Genomic DNA, 14,873 nt, shown 5'->3' on the forward strand with positions numbered 1-14,873 from the left:
CTGGCCCTCCTGCGTGCCAGCCTACTGCGGGGACACGACGGACAGCTCAGCCACGTCCCCGTGGCTGGGGCACCCGGCACCCTACTCACCCCGCAGCCCCTCCTGCAGCACTGCTCGCCCCGCGGAGCCATCCCATCCCGGCCAGGTGTGCAGGATCGGCCCTGAGGCCGGGGGTGAGCCGAGTTTTGGGAGTCCTGAAGCAGTGGCAGCAGCTCACAACAGAGAGCGGCAGGCAGCCGGCGTGTGGGCAGGGAGGGAGCCGAGGCCTCGGCAATCAGCGCTGCCTGCTCCTGCCCTGCGCCAGCCCCATCTGCCCCACTGGGGTGCACGGGTGGGGGCTGCCAGCAGAGCTGCCCCAGGTGGGGTCCCCCTCTGCCTGCCCACACAGGACCCACCTCGGTGCTAACCACCCTTCTCCTCCACGTACCGCAGCGCAGCCAGGGCAGTGGGCCAGCACAGCCGCCGAGCAAAGCCCCAGCCACCCCACAACCCTCTCTGCAGACTTTGTCCCTTTACACATGAGGGGAGTAGGAATGTCAACCTCCAGCGAGTGTCACGGGCTCACCATCTCTCCGCCACCGCCCTCCCCAGCCCCTGCACTGCGGAGCGAGGGTGAGCCCGTGGGCATGGAGGAGCAGGGCTGGGATCTTTCCCTTCACAGGGCTGGGACGGTGGGACCAAGGCTTCTCTGTACAGATCCACAGCCTGGCCTTGCTTGGGGCTCGAGCTGAGAGCTGCCCCCGTCCTGCCGGGCTCACCCAGCTGGTGGCCCTGGCTGGTCCCGAGGTGCTCGCTTCCAACCAGACCTGCGAGCCACTCGCAGGGTGCCCGGGGCTGTGCCAGCCCGAGTCCCCACATTTCCCCCAGCCCTCCTACCTGCTGTGCCCAAGTTGATCAGGTGTCACCAGCCAGGTGCACGCTCTGCTCCCTCCTATTTATTAATACCAACCCGTGATCTTTGAAACCCTGCTCCCTGACTCCTGCCCTCCCTCCTGCCCTGCTGAGGAGCTGCCCGCTTCCCAGCCCCACTGCTGCATGGCACCCGCCACGCTCCCCCCGGTGCCCTGTTGTGCTGGATTCCCTGGCTGTGGCAGGCCCAGGGCTGTCACCGCTGTCCCCAGGGCCATCCCATCCTGTGGACTGTCCTGGCGAGTCGCAGCTCCTGGCCCGCAAGTGTCCAGGGTACCGCCATGGCCCAGCACCCATGCTCTGTACAGGGCAGGGTTCTTGCCACCGGGCACGTCCTGGTGCCAACCCCCTGGCAAGAGCTGCCAGGTGCTCACCTCCCCCGGGGGCACTGTTCGGGGGATGCTCAGGGCCCCGCCATCACCTTCCTGCGCCCCCAGGGCTCCCATGGGTGTCCCCTCCCCACTCCACGTCCCGGAGCAGGAGCTGTGCCTGGGGCAAGGAGAGCTACTCACAGCCTCCAGCCGTGGCATCTGGGGTATTTTCCACCGCCTTCGGCCCCTGCTTACCTGCTGGAAACGGGTGTGCTGTGCCCTGTGGAATGCCCCGCTCTCCCACAGCATGCGCAGACCCAGCCGTTATCTTATTCCAAAGGTCCCCAGCGGGCACCAGAGTTGCGCTGAACCCATCACGCCTTCCTGGGCTCCACCACGACCTGGGACTGCCATTGGTTTCAGAGCATCTCTGCGTCAGGCTTGGCCCAGGCCTATGGGGACATGGCAGCGGAAATCCAGGCACCCGTGGGCTGGGCTGGCTGGTGCCAGGGTGTGGGGTGAAGCTAGTGGAGAGGGCAGGGCAGGTTCCAGGGAATCCCGGGTGCCCCGGGTGGTGGGATGGGGCTGGTGAGCGAGCGGCATGAGTGGCGACACCTGGGACCGCGCTCTGCGGGGTCGGAGCGACTCGTTCCCATCCCTGCTGGCTGGGTGGGGGGAAACCCGTGGCCGCCGTGGCTCTCCCCGTGGTTGGCATAAACTGGGTCCCACAGCAGCTACACGCAGATTCCTCGGCTGCCTTCCAGCAGCGGGGCTGAGCCCGCTCCCCTCAGCCTCTCCCGCATCCCCGACCCCCCTGCTGTCCCACCCTCGTGCCCATCAGTCCCACCGCGGCCGGGTAGCGGCTCGCCGATGCTGACACAGGCGCCTGCCCGTGCCTGCTGCCTCGGCATCGCGTGCCCGCTCACCTGGCACAGAAGCAGAGGCCATCACAGGGCTCCTGCTTGGTAGCAACTGATAGCGCCGGGTGCCATTTACTGCCTCCTTATCGCCGCTCCCTGTCCCCACCCTGTGCCACTGCTTCCTGCGCCCCAGCCTCCAGCCCCCGCACCCCGGGGCTGGCTGCTCTGCCTGTGGTCCCCCCCCTTGGCTTCCCTAGCCCCCCAGCCCGCTCTCCCTGGTCCCTTGCCCCCAGGCCAGCCTCGGGAAGGGCTGGAGGACAGGACCGCAGCTCCTGGCATCACCAATGCGACTCCCCGGGGGCTGCCGTGAGTCCGGTCTCCCCGGTGCTCGGGGGCTGCCCTGGGCTGGGTTAGGCTCAGGCCAGCGCTAAGGACAGAGCCCGTGAGGGACGGAGGGAAGACGACTGATGGCGACCCTTGCTCAAGGTGCCGTGGATCAATACTGCCCTTTGCTCACCTGCTCTTTCCTCTCCAACAGCAAGAAAGGGAGGGACGGAGGGCCCAAGGATCACACTCGGCCTCTCCTCAGGCTTCCCTCTCCTTGCCCGCAGTCTGGATCGGCCCCGCTGAGATCATGCTGCCGTCGGACAGTAGATTTCTCCCCTTGGCCTCACCCAGGCTGCTGGCCAGGGGTGCCAGCTGCTGCCAGGCGTGGGTCCCGTGGCTAACCACAGCCACCGCAGTGCTGCAGACCTGCCAGGCAGGACCGGGGCCGCTGGGCACCACTGCAGCCAAACCCATCTCTGGGTGAACAGGCTTGGACAGAGCCAAGTTCAAGCAACTGGCAGCACCTGAAGTCCCTGTGACCTGGTCACCTTGCCCCGGGCCACAGCAACTCCCCTTCAGCCCAGGAGCTGGCTGCGAGCTCCTGCCCAAGCCCCCTCCCAGCATTGCCTCAAGCCCAGGCCCTGTGCCCATAGCCCCAGCCATGGATCCTGAGCACAGGGAGAGACGGCAGAGAAGCCAGGACCATTTTATAGACTTTTATTTCCAAATCTGGCGCTTCCATGATACACTTTTACACAGCCGGGGAGGGGGTACGGGCATCTCCCCGCTCCCTGCCCACAGAATTGGGAGATGGAGAGAGGAAAAAACCAAAACAACCAAACCCCCCAAAGAAACAAACCCAACCTAAACCCAAGGAGGATGCTCCCCAGAGCCCAGGCCACAGCACTACAATCGGGGACCAAGCCACAGACTGACTCCTGCTTCTTGACCAGCCCAGCTCTGTGGCAACAGCCACCGGCTCCGCTGCTCTCTTCTTTTTGGCACTTGTCACTTGCTCTCCGTTTGGCACCAGCACAAAGAGCCCCCGTGCCCAACTTAGCAGAAACATGGGCCCTACAGCGCAGCAGGGACAGGAACCCAGGACTCCGGTGCCACTGCTGTGCAGCCGGAGAAAAACATGTAAACGAGCTTGTTCCCGAAGGCAAAGACGGCAGGCTTTCCCTCTGTCCACTGGTCCCGAACAGCATGTAAACATGTCAGCAGGCCCTTCCCTCCCCATCCCCGGGAGAAGGGCGGCAGCGAGCCTGCCTCGTCAGGGCTGTGACAGGGGCAGGCAGCCCCTGCCAGGCCCATGGCACCCCCATCACCCAGCCCTTCTGTTCCCTCCACGCTCTCCCCGCTGACTCGGGGACGTAGCCGAGAGGCCTTGGCCTCCCTGGGGGCCTGGAGGACAGTGGCACAAGTCCTCTCCTGTAAACACGTCAGGCTGGGCTGCAGTAAGATGCTACGGCAGCATGGTAGTAAGGCAGTAAGGAGCGTGCTGTCACGCAGCCCCAAGAGCACCACAGGGGCAGCCGAGCAGAGGCACCACGCTCGGCAGGTGGGAAGGAGTGTGCCAGCCCCCAGAGCCGAATGCCCCTGGCCCAAGGCTGGGGTAGGCACAGAGGAGTGTCATCTCACGGCAGGGCCAGTGGGAGCCCGGGGCCAGGCCCCCAGCCAAGCAGAGAAACCATCAGGGTGGCCTGAATTTCCAGAGAGGACAAAGTGCTGTTTATCTCCATCTCCCAAAATCCAGGCCACTCTGAGCTGGATTCCTCTGCCAGCCAGAGAGCACAGGGATGTGTGCATATGTATGCAGAGCCCACAGGGAACTAGCTGGATACAACTTTTGTGGGCAATGCTGGACCCCAAGACTGGAGCCACATCGTGTTCCTGCAGATGCTAATCCTCCACTGGGTGAGCATCGGCTCTGGAAACAGCCTAGCCTGCTGCTGAGCAGGGCTAGGGTCATCCAGTTCCTTGCCTGGACCCACAAACCAACAGCGGTTTGCTCTGTAACACGCAGGTTAAAGAGCGTAACATACAGTGGTTAAAAACATAGTGCTCATTTGCTGAGCAGAGGAAACCAGCACTTATAGGAGTGGTACCATCCTGGTACAGGACAGGACTGAACAGCAAAGTTTGTTTCCTCCCCCAGCAGATCCCTAGTGCTGAATTTCCCGCCCCACTCACTTGTGGTCTCGCTGGCACACAGCCTCAGCTCACGGACAAGGGGCAGCTCCAAGCGGGGTCCCACAGGAGGGCAGAGGGGGGCCTGGCTGCAGCGCCACGATGGCTGCAGGGGGCTGAGGGACGCCAGGCAGGAGGACGGCACCGAGACACGTGTGGAGCTGCATGGTGGGAGGGCAAGGGGCAGCGGGACCAGCTGTCCCACAATGGGGATGGGACAAAGTGGTGCTGGCAAAGCCATAAGGGCTGCCTGGCACTGTCTCTCCAGTCCGCTGGGGTTATGGTCCCTGGTATCCCCAGCGAAGCTGGCAAAGGGCTGTTGGTGAAACAAATGCTCCAGGTCCTGGGAACAGACCATCCGTAAAAATAACCATAGAAATTTCTCTTCTCTCTGATTACAAAGATACAAAAAGGTAGAAAACCCTCCCCTGCTGCCACATCCTGGGCTCTGTTTCCATCCCCCTGCCCCTGCCCACCCTCCGCGCACACACACGCACACCCAGCAGACAAATGGCTCGCAGAGGAAGAGCTCAGCCCTGGGGGGTCAGAGACGCCACCCTCGCCCAAGCGGGCTCCTGCTCTACCTGTCACACCGGGCAGGTGATAGGGACCACGGCGGCAGATGAGACCCTGGAGGCTCCCAGCAGTGGGTGGTGTGGGCTGCCGGCCCCTCAGCTCAGAGGACATGGGAAGGCAGGGTCGGTTTTGGGCCTCTGACCATCATCAGTTCTGGCCCCTGCCCCCTGGGGACACCAAACCTCAGCTGGCAGCACCTGGCTAGGCGAAGGGCCCTGCTTCTTCTGTCTCTCTTGTGGACAGCTTCGGCCCCTCAGGAATGGCCCTCGTTTCTCGTTATTCTTCTCGGAGGAAAGAAAAACAGCATTAAGCCATGGCATCTCCCCTGGGCTCCAGCTGCATCCCCAAGCTATGCCAGATGGGGACAGCGCAGGAACCCACTCCTGTGTCAGGGCAGGAACAATTGTCTCCAAGTCCCTGAGTTCAGGAAGAGGAAAGGAGAGATGAGATGAGATGAGATGAGATGAGATGGATGGGATGGGATGGGAGCAGTGCCAGCAGGGAGCAGACCTGGAGGGGACGAAATGACAGACTGGGACAGGGGCCCTGGGGAGATATGTGGCTTGGGCAGGCAGGGCTCCTGTAGGACTTGGGCCTCCTCCTCCTCTCCAGCCAGCCTGGCCCTCGCACACATCCGCTCGTTGGGACTTACAGGTGGCACTAAGCAAGGGGACCAGCCCTGAAGTCGGCCTGGCTGCACAAAGCATCTTCCCTGAGCCCCCACAGGCCACAAGTGGGGGCCATCACTTCTGGTAGAGCAGGCGGACTCAGATACACTGATGTTTCTGCTTGTGCTCCACTGCAAACACCCAGAGCTGTTGCACTGGCAGGTTCTCCCTGCCCGGTCACTATTCAGGACCAGGAGACACCTGCCACTCACCCCAGGGGCTCACCCTTACACAGCCCTCTCCCCCCAAACCCTTTGGGAAGACGCAAGACAGGTGAACGATGCATGAGACCAGCTGAACAAGGCCTGGCTGAGGAAGGGACACACTTACTCTGAGTCTGGTGACAGCTCTGAAATGCTGTGGGAGGTGGCGGAGCGAGGTGTCGAGGGGCACATTGCAGAGGGCGTCGAGGAGGTCTGCACGGCAGAGGGGGTGGCGGTGGTCTGGGGGCCTGAAGGCATGCTGGAAGATTGCACCGAGGACAGGACGGAGGAGTTAAAAGAAGCAAGGATGGAAGAAAGGATATCTAACTGTTCAGTGGAAGGATGCCGGCTGGGAACGGTCTCCAGGTTCTCTCTAGAAGGCTGCCTCCTTGACAGCGGCTCTAGGCTTTCCCTAGACAGCTGCCTCCTAGAGAGACTCCCCAGGTTGTCCTGCGAGGGATGCCTGCTAGGCACTGTGTCCAGAGGCTCTCTGGAATTAGACCTTCTGGACAGAAAGTCCAGCTGCTCCCTTGAAGTTTGTCTAGCTGATGCTAGCTGGTCCCTTGAAGGCTGTCTTCTAGAAAGCAAATCCAATTGTTCTCGAGAAGTATCTCGACTTGGCAGGATGTCTATTCGGTCTCTGGACGCTTGCCTACTTGGCAACGTGTTTAGCCATTCTCTAGAGACCTCTCTTACTGGCCCACAGTCTAGCTGCTCTCTTGACCCAAATCTGCAGGGTAAAGTGTCAAGGTGGTCTCTGGAGCCCTGCCTCCGGGGCAGTGTGTTCCCATGATCTCTCTGACTGGGCCTAGCAGCAAGTAGATCCAAGTTTTCCCTAGATCCATGTCTGCTCGGGGTATCTTCCAGGTGTTCAGTAGACCCATGCCTGCTGGGGATAGTGTCCAGCTCCTCCCTGGACCCATGCCGGCTGGACACAGCTTCCAAACACTCTCCTGAGTTGTGTCTACTCAGCTGCTCCCGGGACATCTGTCTCCTCATCAGCATGTCAAGCTGCTCCCGCGACGAGTACCGGCTGGCTGGCTGTGACAGACTGCCTGCCCCAGAGTAGATCCTGCCATAGGAGGCAGCGGGGACAGCCCTGTGACCCAGCGTGGAGGTCTTGTACCACGTCAGCTCGTTGGTCATCCTGCCAACGGATGGCAGGCCTTGGAGAGTTGGAGGGTACTGGAGGCGGTTCTTCAAAATCCCTGCACCGGACAGAAAGAGAAATCAAATCTTTGCTTAACAGTGAAAAGAGCATGAAAACGGGAGGAGATAAGCCATACCTCCCCAAGGACACGACAAGATGGATTTGATGCTGAGCCTTCAGGGCCACGTGAACCTGAGACAGGCAAGGCCACCCTTGCCCGCTTTCTCCAGGCCATTACCTTTTCTTTGCCGTTGGGTCTGGGTGAGGGAGTTCTCATCCCCGCTGGTCAAGGCCAGGTCTGGCTGATTATTGTTGGCCGCATCCTTGTTGACGTCGAATCCCAGCTTCCGCTCGGAGCCCCACTTCTGCAGGGAGCAGGGGTGAACCTCGCACTCGCCCAGAGCCGGCCAGTATGACATGAGGTCATTGCCATCCACGTCTGGTGAAAGGACAAAGCAAAACAGGCCCCAGGGAAGAGGGAGAGAATACTTCTGTGAGCAGCAATCGAAGCCATCACAAGACATGGTGTGGCCCCCACAGACCTGAGCTCACCCCTTCCCCTGCCAGAGGCCCTGGGACTTGCCTTTGGGAGTGGTGTTGGCAGGGTTAGTGAGGAGGCGTTCGCTGTGTGCCGCCCGCTTGAACTGGCGCTGGAAGCGGCCCCGCAGGCGTACGTTCTCCTCGCTCTCTGAGGACGGGATGGAGAGGCTGCGCTCTTCATCTAAAGACAGGTCACTGTCCGAGTCTGAGTCCTGGTCTGTAGGGACACGGTGTGTGTTGGAGAGACATTTGGAATGAAGGTGGGAGAGGCTCCCCATGGCAGGGCCAGGAAGGCAGAACCAGCCCAGGGCTGACCACCCTCATGAGGACAACAGCCTGCCTTACCCCTGACTGTCTTTCCCTTGGCAGCAGCCTGTGTCTGCTCCCTTGCTTGGCATCTCACTGCACCTCCCCGTAAGCAGCTGAAAATAGCCGTAAGATCCCATTTGCCTCCTCTTTCTCCAGGCTGAGCAAACCCACCTGCCTCAGCCTCTGCTTGCCTGTCCCACACCCCAGCCCCAGCTGCGAGGGTGGACCCCGCCGGTCTCACTCCAGTGAGTCAAAGGCCCGTGCTGCACTGGGGAGCCCGGTATCCCCAGGGACCCCGCAACTGCCTGTGCCCCTCTCTTGCCTCCTCCATTTCTAGCTCCTTGGAGACTGGCTATGCCCTTTGCCATCTGTCCGGGAGGAGGCTGTGCTAAGCGACACAGTTGCTACCTCTCCCTCCTATCTGCAGCGTGTTTGGAAGTCACAGCTGAACACGGGGTGAAGGATGTAACCGTACATCCAGCCAGAGCCTGTACTGGGAAGAATTTCCTTAAGCCAAGAGTTAATTCGGGATGCGCAGGGTTTGCCCCAAACCCAGGCACAGGGCTGACTGAGCCTTACCTCCCCCAGCATCGCGGTGGAACATGGCCACATCGATGTCCGTGGGGCCAGCATGAGACAGCAGGCTGTGATCTAGGGCCGAGCCCTGACGTGCGGTCACGTTATCTCTGAAAGATAGGAGGCGTGAACAGTTAGAGCGACAGGACAACCTGGCTCTGCCTGGGCACTCCCGGCACCCCGGAGCCCTGCACCGCTCCCTACCTGAGGTAAGCCCGCTGGCTGGAGTGGGTGCGGGCAGAGCGCACGCTGCTCACCGATGAGATGGTGGAGGCCCCCAGGGTGATGCGGATGAGCCCGCTCTCCTCAAACAGCGCTGTGTTGTTGTAGGCGTTGGGGCCCTGGCAAGGCAGGGAGAGAGGGCATGTGCCCTGTTAAGAAGGTGCCACAGCAGCCCAGGGGATGGCCTTCCCACCCACACCTGCCACCCCCCCCAGGGAAGCAGGGACGTCCCCGTCAGCTCCTGTCCCAGGCAGGCAGCCTGTCCCCAGATCCCTGGGCTGCTCCTGCTCTCGCCCACCTGTGTGCTCCTTGTGGCCTCCTCGCTCTGCCCCTTCTTGCCAAGGCAGGCCAGCTTCCAGGCCTCCCGCACCTCCTCATTCAGCACGCAGAACAGGACGAGCACGGCCAGGCCCTGTGGGGAGAGATGCAGTGAGAAACAGCCCCTTGCTGCCAGCCGACCTGCTCGCCCGCAGCGCCAGTGCCGGGACAGTCGCTGGCTCCTCCAGAGCCCAGTGTGTTGGCCCTGGTGGCCACCAGGATTGGCCAGTGCCGGGACAGTCCCTGGCTCCTCCAGAGCCCAGTGTGTTGGCCCTGGTGGCCACCAGGATTGGCCAGTGCCGGGACAGTCCCTGGCTCCTCCAGAGCCCAGTGTGTTGGCCCTGGTGGCCACCAGGATTGGGATGCACCAAAGAGCCCCCCAACACTGGTCGGTGCTAACCCCCATGGTGGCCACGGGTAAGGGAGGAAAGGGTGGGATGTCCTCCTGGCTGGCAGTGGCCAAGCAGCAGCTGGCAGGGTCCCCCGCAGCAACACCAGCCATGGTGGTGGCAGGAGGTCCACAGGGTGCTGCTGTGGGTCATATCTGGGGTGTCCAACACCTCCATTGCAGGCCGCTCTCTTGCTCTGCCCTTTGAGAGCATGGAGGCCCCTTCCCTCCAAAGATGGTCCTTGCTGCCCCATGGATGTCACCTCTGAACCAAGCACCTTGCAGCCACCTCCTGCTCTGTGCCACCACTCACTGTGGCCACAGCAGCAAGGACTGGCAGGAGTCACCTGCTGCTGTAGTGGTGACAACAGAAGGGATAAGGAGCCCAGTGGGATGCTGGAGGCTCAGTGCAGGACACCCGCTCTCCACAGATGGCCGTGGGGACCACAGGGATGCTCTCCTGGGCTGACCCGTGCCCTCCCCTGGCAGAGGCCGGGCAGTTACCTGGAGGCTGCAGAGGACAGTGTAGAGGTAGTGGAAAGCCAGGACACTGTTGTTGACAGCCAAGAGGCCAAAAAGCCAGGTAGTGCTAATAACTAGAAGCAGAACAAAGGAGCTCCGTAACGTCATGCTGGAGAGAGAGAGAGAGACAGACAGGCACACAGACACACACCGATAGGTTAGTGCGTATTGTTAATCTATAGTCTAGTGCTCACAGACAGAGATCCAGAGGGGAAAGCGCACTCCTGCTCAGCCCTCCCTGCTGTGCCCAGCACTGTGGGCACATCCCTGCACAGCTCCCCCTGACTCCCAGGCCTTCCCTTCTGGATCACACATGGCAAACACAGGAGCCCAGATGACACAGGTGATTTGGAGCCACAGAGAGCTGATCCAAGTCCAGGGCTGGCCCAGGAGGGAGCAGGGAAAGGTCTCAGAAGGAGCATGTAGGAAAGGAAGGAGGTGCTGAGAGTCAACAAGGGCAGAGTGTTGAATCCAGGCAGACAAAATGGGTGGCTGTGAGGGCAGGTGGTGAAGGGGGACAGGCTGGCAGGACAGCATGGAGATGGGGATGTAGGAACAAGAGGAAAGGACAAAGTTTAGGAAGGGTTAATGTGGCTGGCAGGTGTGGGAGAGGAGAGTGGCTGCAAGGCTGACACTGATGCACAGAGAGGCACTCTGCGATGGTGGAAGAGGGAGGATGGTCACTGAAAATGCTAAAAACCATGAGCCACAGGAGCTCTGCTGGGAGTTTGGCCACTAATACTCACAGAACCGATTTCTTCTTGGTCTCCTTTTGGCCTGGGGAACAGGACATCTTGGCCACAAGCAGGAACATGACCCCATTCATCTGAAAGCGTTGGCACTGATTAGAAGCTGTGCCAAGGGCTGGTTCTGACCCGACATCCCCAGCACAGAGTGTGGGCAGACTCCAGGTCCGCCAGGTCCATGTGAACATCCCCTCCTTTCCCCTTTATGCCCGAGCCATGGCCTCCCCCAGGTTTGGCTGAAGCGAGGAGGGACAGAGAGAGGGCCTCTAACTGAGGAAGGAGAGTACAGAGAATGGGGCAGGCAGTGGGCAGCTAAGGAAGGGGCAAGTGCCCATGGTGCAGAGAAGGGAGGCAGGAGAGGGCTGTGGGTGAAACAGGACAGGGTTTTACCACAATGACGACAGTAATGGGGCCTGCAAAGCTCCAGACCAGCTTATCATGAATGGAAATCCAGCAGAAGTCAGGGTTCCCGTAGCCCTCAGGATCCAGGCCAACAGCCAGCCCTACAGGAGGAAGGGAGAGGTCAGGTCCAGGCCCAGCAGCCTTGGACTCATCCAAGCCGTATCGATCCCATCCCAGCACTGAAGGCCACGAAGGGGCTCTCTCCCTGCCACAGGGGAAAGAACCAGGACTGCGAGCCCCAGCATCAGGGCCTTTATTTCGTTTTCTCCAGGCGTGCCTGACACAGCCCAGCCCAGCCAGCATTCGCTGCCAGCAACAGGTCACCCAGGCATGCAGGCTTGGGAAACCAGGAGACCTTAACCACAAGCCCTGGGACAGCATAAGTCCCGTGCCCATCAAACAAGCCATGGGGAGATGTGCTGAGGAATTAATTCTCCCCAGGAGGCAAAACGACAGCCCGTGATACGTGGTCCCCCGCTGAGCACCACAGCACTGCTTGCTGCCAGCACTGCTGGCCGTGGCAGGCCCACCCTTAGCTCTCCCCACTGGGTAAGTGAGCCAGGCAACACCAGGGGATCAGGAGACTGCTGAGAACTGGTGCTTTTGGCATGGCTGTAGGACAAGCAGCTCCTACCGGTGATGATGGCGGGCACTCCCCAACCGATGGCATAGTAGAAACGCATGGCTCCAAAGTTGACATTGCGGGCTTCGGTCTGCATGCGGTAGATGTGGAGGCCCTGGACGAAGAGCCAAGCGAAGGTGGAGAGGAAGAAGCAGTGGAGGAGGATGGCAATCACAGTGCAAAGAAACTGGGGAGACAAAAGCCACTCAGAGATGGTTCCACTGTGCCGATGCTAACTGCATCATCCATACCCCGCCCCCACCCCCACGGGCATGCTTATTTAAGCCCACAGACCTGGTTCTCAGTGCGGTTGATGCCCAGGAGAAAGAGCAGCTCAGAGAAGAAGAGGGTGACTGATATGTTGGAGTGGATGCCACGTGTGTTGGACTTGAGGCCTTTGAGGCAGGTCAGGAAGGAGAAGGTCAGCAGCAGAGCCACCAAGGAGAGAGACACCAAGGAATAGGTGACAATGGCCAGTGTCTCCAGGTCACCTTCCAGTTGCTGCAGCAGCAGAGAACAAAAGGCAAATGGCAGCGTTAGGGGGAGACACGGGAAGCCTACTGAGCTCTCAATCTCTACTCCTGTCCCACAGGGAATTTTCTGCCTGTCCCTGCTTATTCTGGGACCCAGTGGCTAATAGCCCCCACCACCGCCCATAGCCATGAAGGCTGAGGTTACCTCTCGGTGTGAGCTGTCCATCAGAACCCCAAAGGTGCCAAACTGGGAGCACTGGCAGTGGACATGTGTGGTGTTTCGGTACACAAGCTCACAGTCCCTGGCTGTCCAGAAGCCAGAGGGGTTGGTCCTGCAGCCACCAAAAAGCAGAGTGCACTTAGGAGAGAAGACAGATGAGTGTGGTGTGCGGGGAAGGAACCGCAGAGTAGAGGGGTGATTGGCAAGACTTTTCTACCAGCAGATACAACTGCACTCCTACAGCTGAAGTACTGGAGCCAAAGCCCTGCAGGGACCCTGCTGTGCCCTCCCAGCAGGAATGAAACCCCTGGGAGAGGGCAGAAACCCCCCCATCCCAGTGCTGCCCAGGTACGCAGCGTATCATGGCCAGGGAAACTTGGGGAATGAGGAGGTGCCTGGGGAAAGCAGCTCAAAGAGAGTAGCCCAGTCGTGCTCGACTCACGGGTTGGAGTGGTTCCACTGGACGCAGAGAGGTTTGCTCCTGTTGGCTGTCTCCAGCAGGTGAAATTCCAGCACGAGAGGGGTGTCCAGGGGCCCCCGCAGGAAGGTGTGGTTGCTGAACACAGACACACTCACGATGGGGGAGTTCATCACAGGATTCTTGGGGAGCCTGCAAGGAGCAATGGAGCTCTACCATCACTGTGCCTGGCAGCTGCAACCCTCTGGGGACTTCCTGGATGCCCTGCGCTGACATCTCAGAAGGAACAGCTCTGCCCAGCCCACACCAAGGGGCTGGGAAACGTGAGGCAGAGCAACACCAAGGTGGGGAACAGGCAGAGCAGCGCAGAACCGTCTGGCTGGGAACCAAACCCAAGCCATTGCAGACTCAGCAACTGCTGGAGGGAGCAGAACAGAGTCCAGCCAGCCTCTCTCCACTGGTGCTTGGGGAGGGCAACGGGGAGCAGGACATACCTGACACTGCGGCGATCCACCTGGTAGCGTGCAGGCAGCAGCCCCCCCAGGGTGCGGTACATGATGAGGATGATCACAGTGAGAGCGGGCTCAGGCTCCGGCAGCGCCTGCCTTGGGGAGGAGTTCTCCACAGTGTAGTTCCCTTCGCCCCCAGCCAGCGTGGGCACTGCTGTGGGGGCAGCTGAGGCACACAAGGGGGTGGTGAGAACAGACACACACATGCTGCTCTGAAGACAACTTGTGAGGCCATCAGGAGCCTCTGGGATGTGGTGAAGTCAGAGGCTCTGGGCTCTCAGGGGTGACTTGTGGACCTCTGACAGAGCCAGGTCTCAGCAGGGGTACATGCAGACTAGATGACCTTTAAAGGTCCCTTCCATCCCAAACCATTCTGTGATTCTACAGCTTCCCTGCCAGCCAGGCCCACCCACGCTGTTCCTTGAGCGATGCTCACATGCTCACCTTCAGCTTTCGGGGGGCTCAGCACTGACAGCGGCAGCACAACGTGGGTGTGGGGGTCCCAGGCCGGCTGGCCCCTGAAGAGGCTGCTGTGGTAGCGAGGGTAGCGCCGGCGGATATGGGAGTGGTTCTCCATGCGATCGATGCTCAGCACTGTGGAGGAGCAACGGAGTGAAAGTCAGTTCTAGGATGGCCACCTGGAGAGCAACCATGCTCCAGGGCACCCCAGATTTGAAGTCACTGGCAAAGGGACTGTACAAGCCACAGGCTGGGTTGTGGATATGTCCCGTGTTTGGGCATTACATGAAATCCCAGCACCCACAGTGCTCTTTCCGAGCCCAGATCCTTGCTCTGCCAGACTACTTCTGCCACTGAGGCCAGCAGCTTTTTCACTAGAGACTAGGAGGTAACTGGGAGCAGGCAGCACACTCCTGGCTCTGCTGGCTCTTGGTGGTCTGTCAGCTACTCCAGACAGGGATGGGACCAGGACGTCTCTCACAAACACCTCCCCATGTTTGAGAGCCACCAAGGATGTTATCAGCACCCTTGCTGAGGTGAAGTATGATGAGGAGAAGGGGACTGGGTGTGATGGAGGAGTGGCTCTGCATCAGTCTAGCCAGACCCCATCACCAGCCAGATCCTACTCACTGATGTTGGGGGTGACGACGCCGACAGGGTTGAGGTAGGTGAGTTTCATGTTGCTGGCCAGCGTGCCTGAGTAGTCCCGCAGCTGCTCCATGAGGCTGGCACTGCCGTGCTCACTGTGTGGCAGCATGGCCCAGTGCTCCCGGTTCTCGGGTGCCAGCACGGAGCTGCCTGCACGCAGCAGGTTCTGCATGGGAGAGACATGGGGGCAGGGGGTGAGGGAAGCACTGCCTTTGGGCCCTGTCCTGACCATCCCCAGGCTGCAGCACTGTGCTCTCTGCCCAGCTTGCTGCACAAGGGCTTGGGGAAGAGGTGTATTTCTGCTGCG

General features: G+C 60.6%; 1 protein-coding gene across 3 annotated transcripts in view; it reads right to left on the reverse strand.

Annotated features, from left to right (window-relative positions):
• Window positions 1-3,110: 3,110 nt before the first annotated feature.
• Window positions 3,111-14,873, reverse strand: part of CELSR3 (cadherin EGF LAG seven-pass G-type receptor 3) — a 34,750-nt gene continuing 22,987 nt past the window's right edge. For 2 of the 3 annotated variants that reach the window (XR_012653884.1, XR_012653883.1), the window contains 11 exons: window positions 14,549-14,732; window positions 13,904-14,053; window positions 13,445-13,625; window positions 12,975-13,142; window positions 12,518-12,644; window positions 12,134-12,340; window positions 11,852-12,026; window positions 11,206-11,318; window positions 10,816-10,895; window positions 9,140-9,253; window positions 8,824-8,960 (listed from right to left, as the gene is read on the reverse strand). Coding sequence is in view for 1 of the 3 variants with exons in the window: in XM_075053531.1 (XP_074909632.1) it covers window positions 5,427-5,454; window positions 6,172-7,252; window positions 7,433-7,633; window positions 7,778-7,951; window positions 8,623-8,729; window positions 8,824-8,960; window positions 9,140-9,253; window positions 10,052-10,178; window positions 10,816-10,895; window positions 11,206-11,318; window positions 11,852-12,026; window positions 12,134-12,340; window positions 12,518-12,644; window positions 12,975-13,142; window positions 13,445-13,625; window positions 13,904-14,053; window positions 14,549-14,732 (3,354 nt within the window). In the remaining 2 variants the exon portion in view is untranslated. Of the gene's footprint in view, window positions 5,455-6,171; window positions 7,253-7,432; window positions 7,634-7,777; window positions 7,952-8,622; window positions 8,730-8,823; window positions 8,961-9,139; window positions 9,254-10,051; window positions 10,179-10,815; window positions 10,896-11,205; window positions 11,319-11,851; window positions 12,027-12,133; window positions 12,341-12,517; window positions 12,645-12,974; window positions 13,143-13,444; window positions 13,626-13,903; window positions 14,054-14,548; window positions 14,733-14,873 lie in introns of those variants that run through there. The other variant, XM_075053531.1, reaches the window with a different exon arrangement.

The sequence above is a fragment of the Buteo buteo genome, chromosome 21, assembly GCF_964188355.1.
Source record: "Buteo buteo chromosome 21, bButBut1.hap1.1, whole genome shotgun sequence".
In the NCBI taxonomy this organism is placed as follows: Eukaryota; Metazoa; Chordata; class Aves; order Accipitriformes; family Accipitridae; genus Buteo; species Buteo buteo.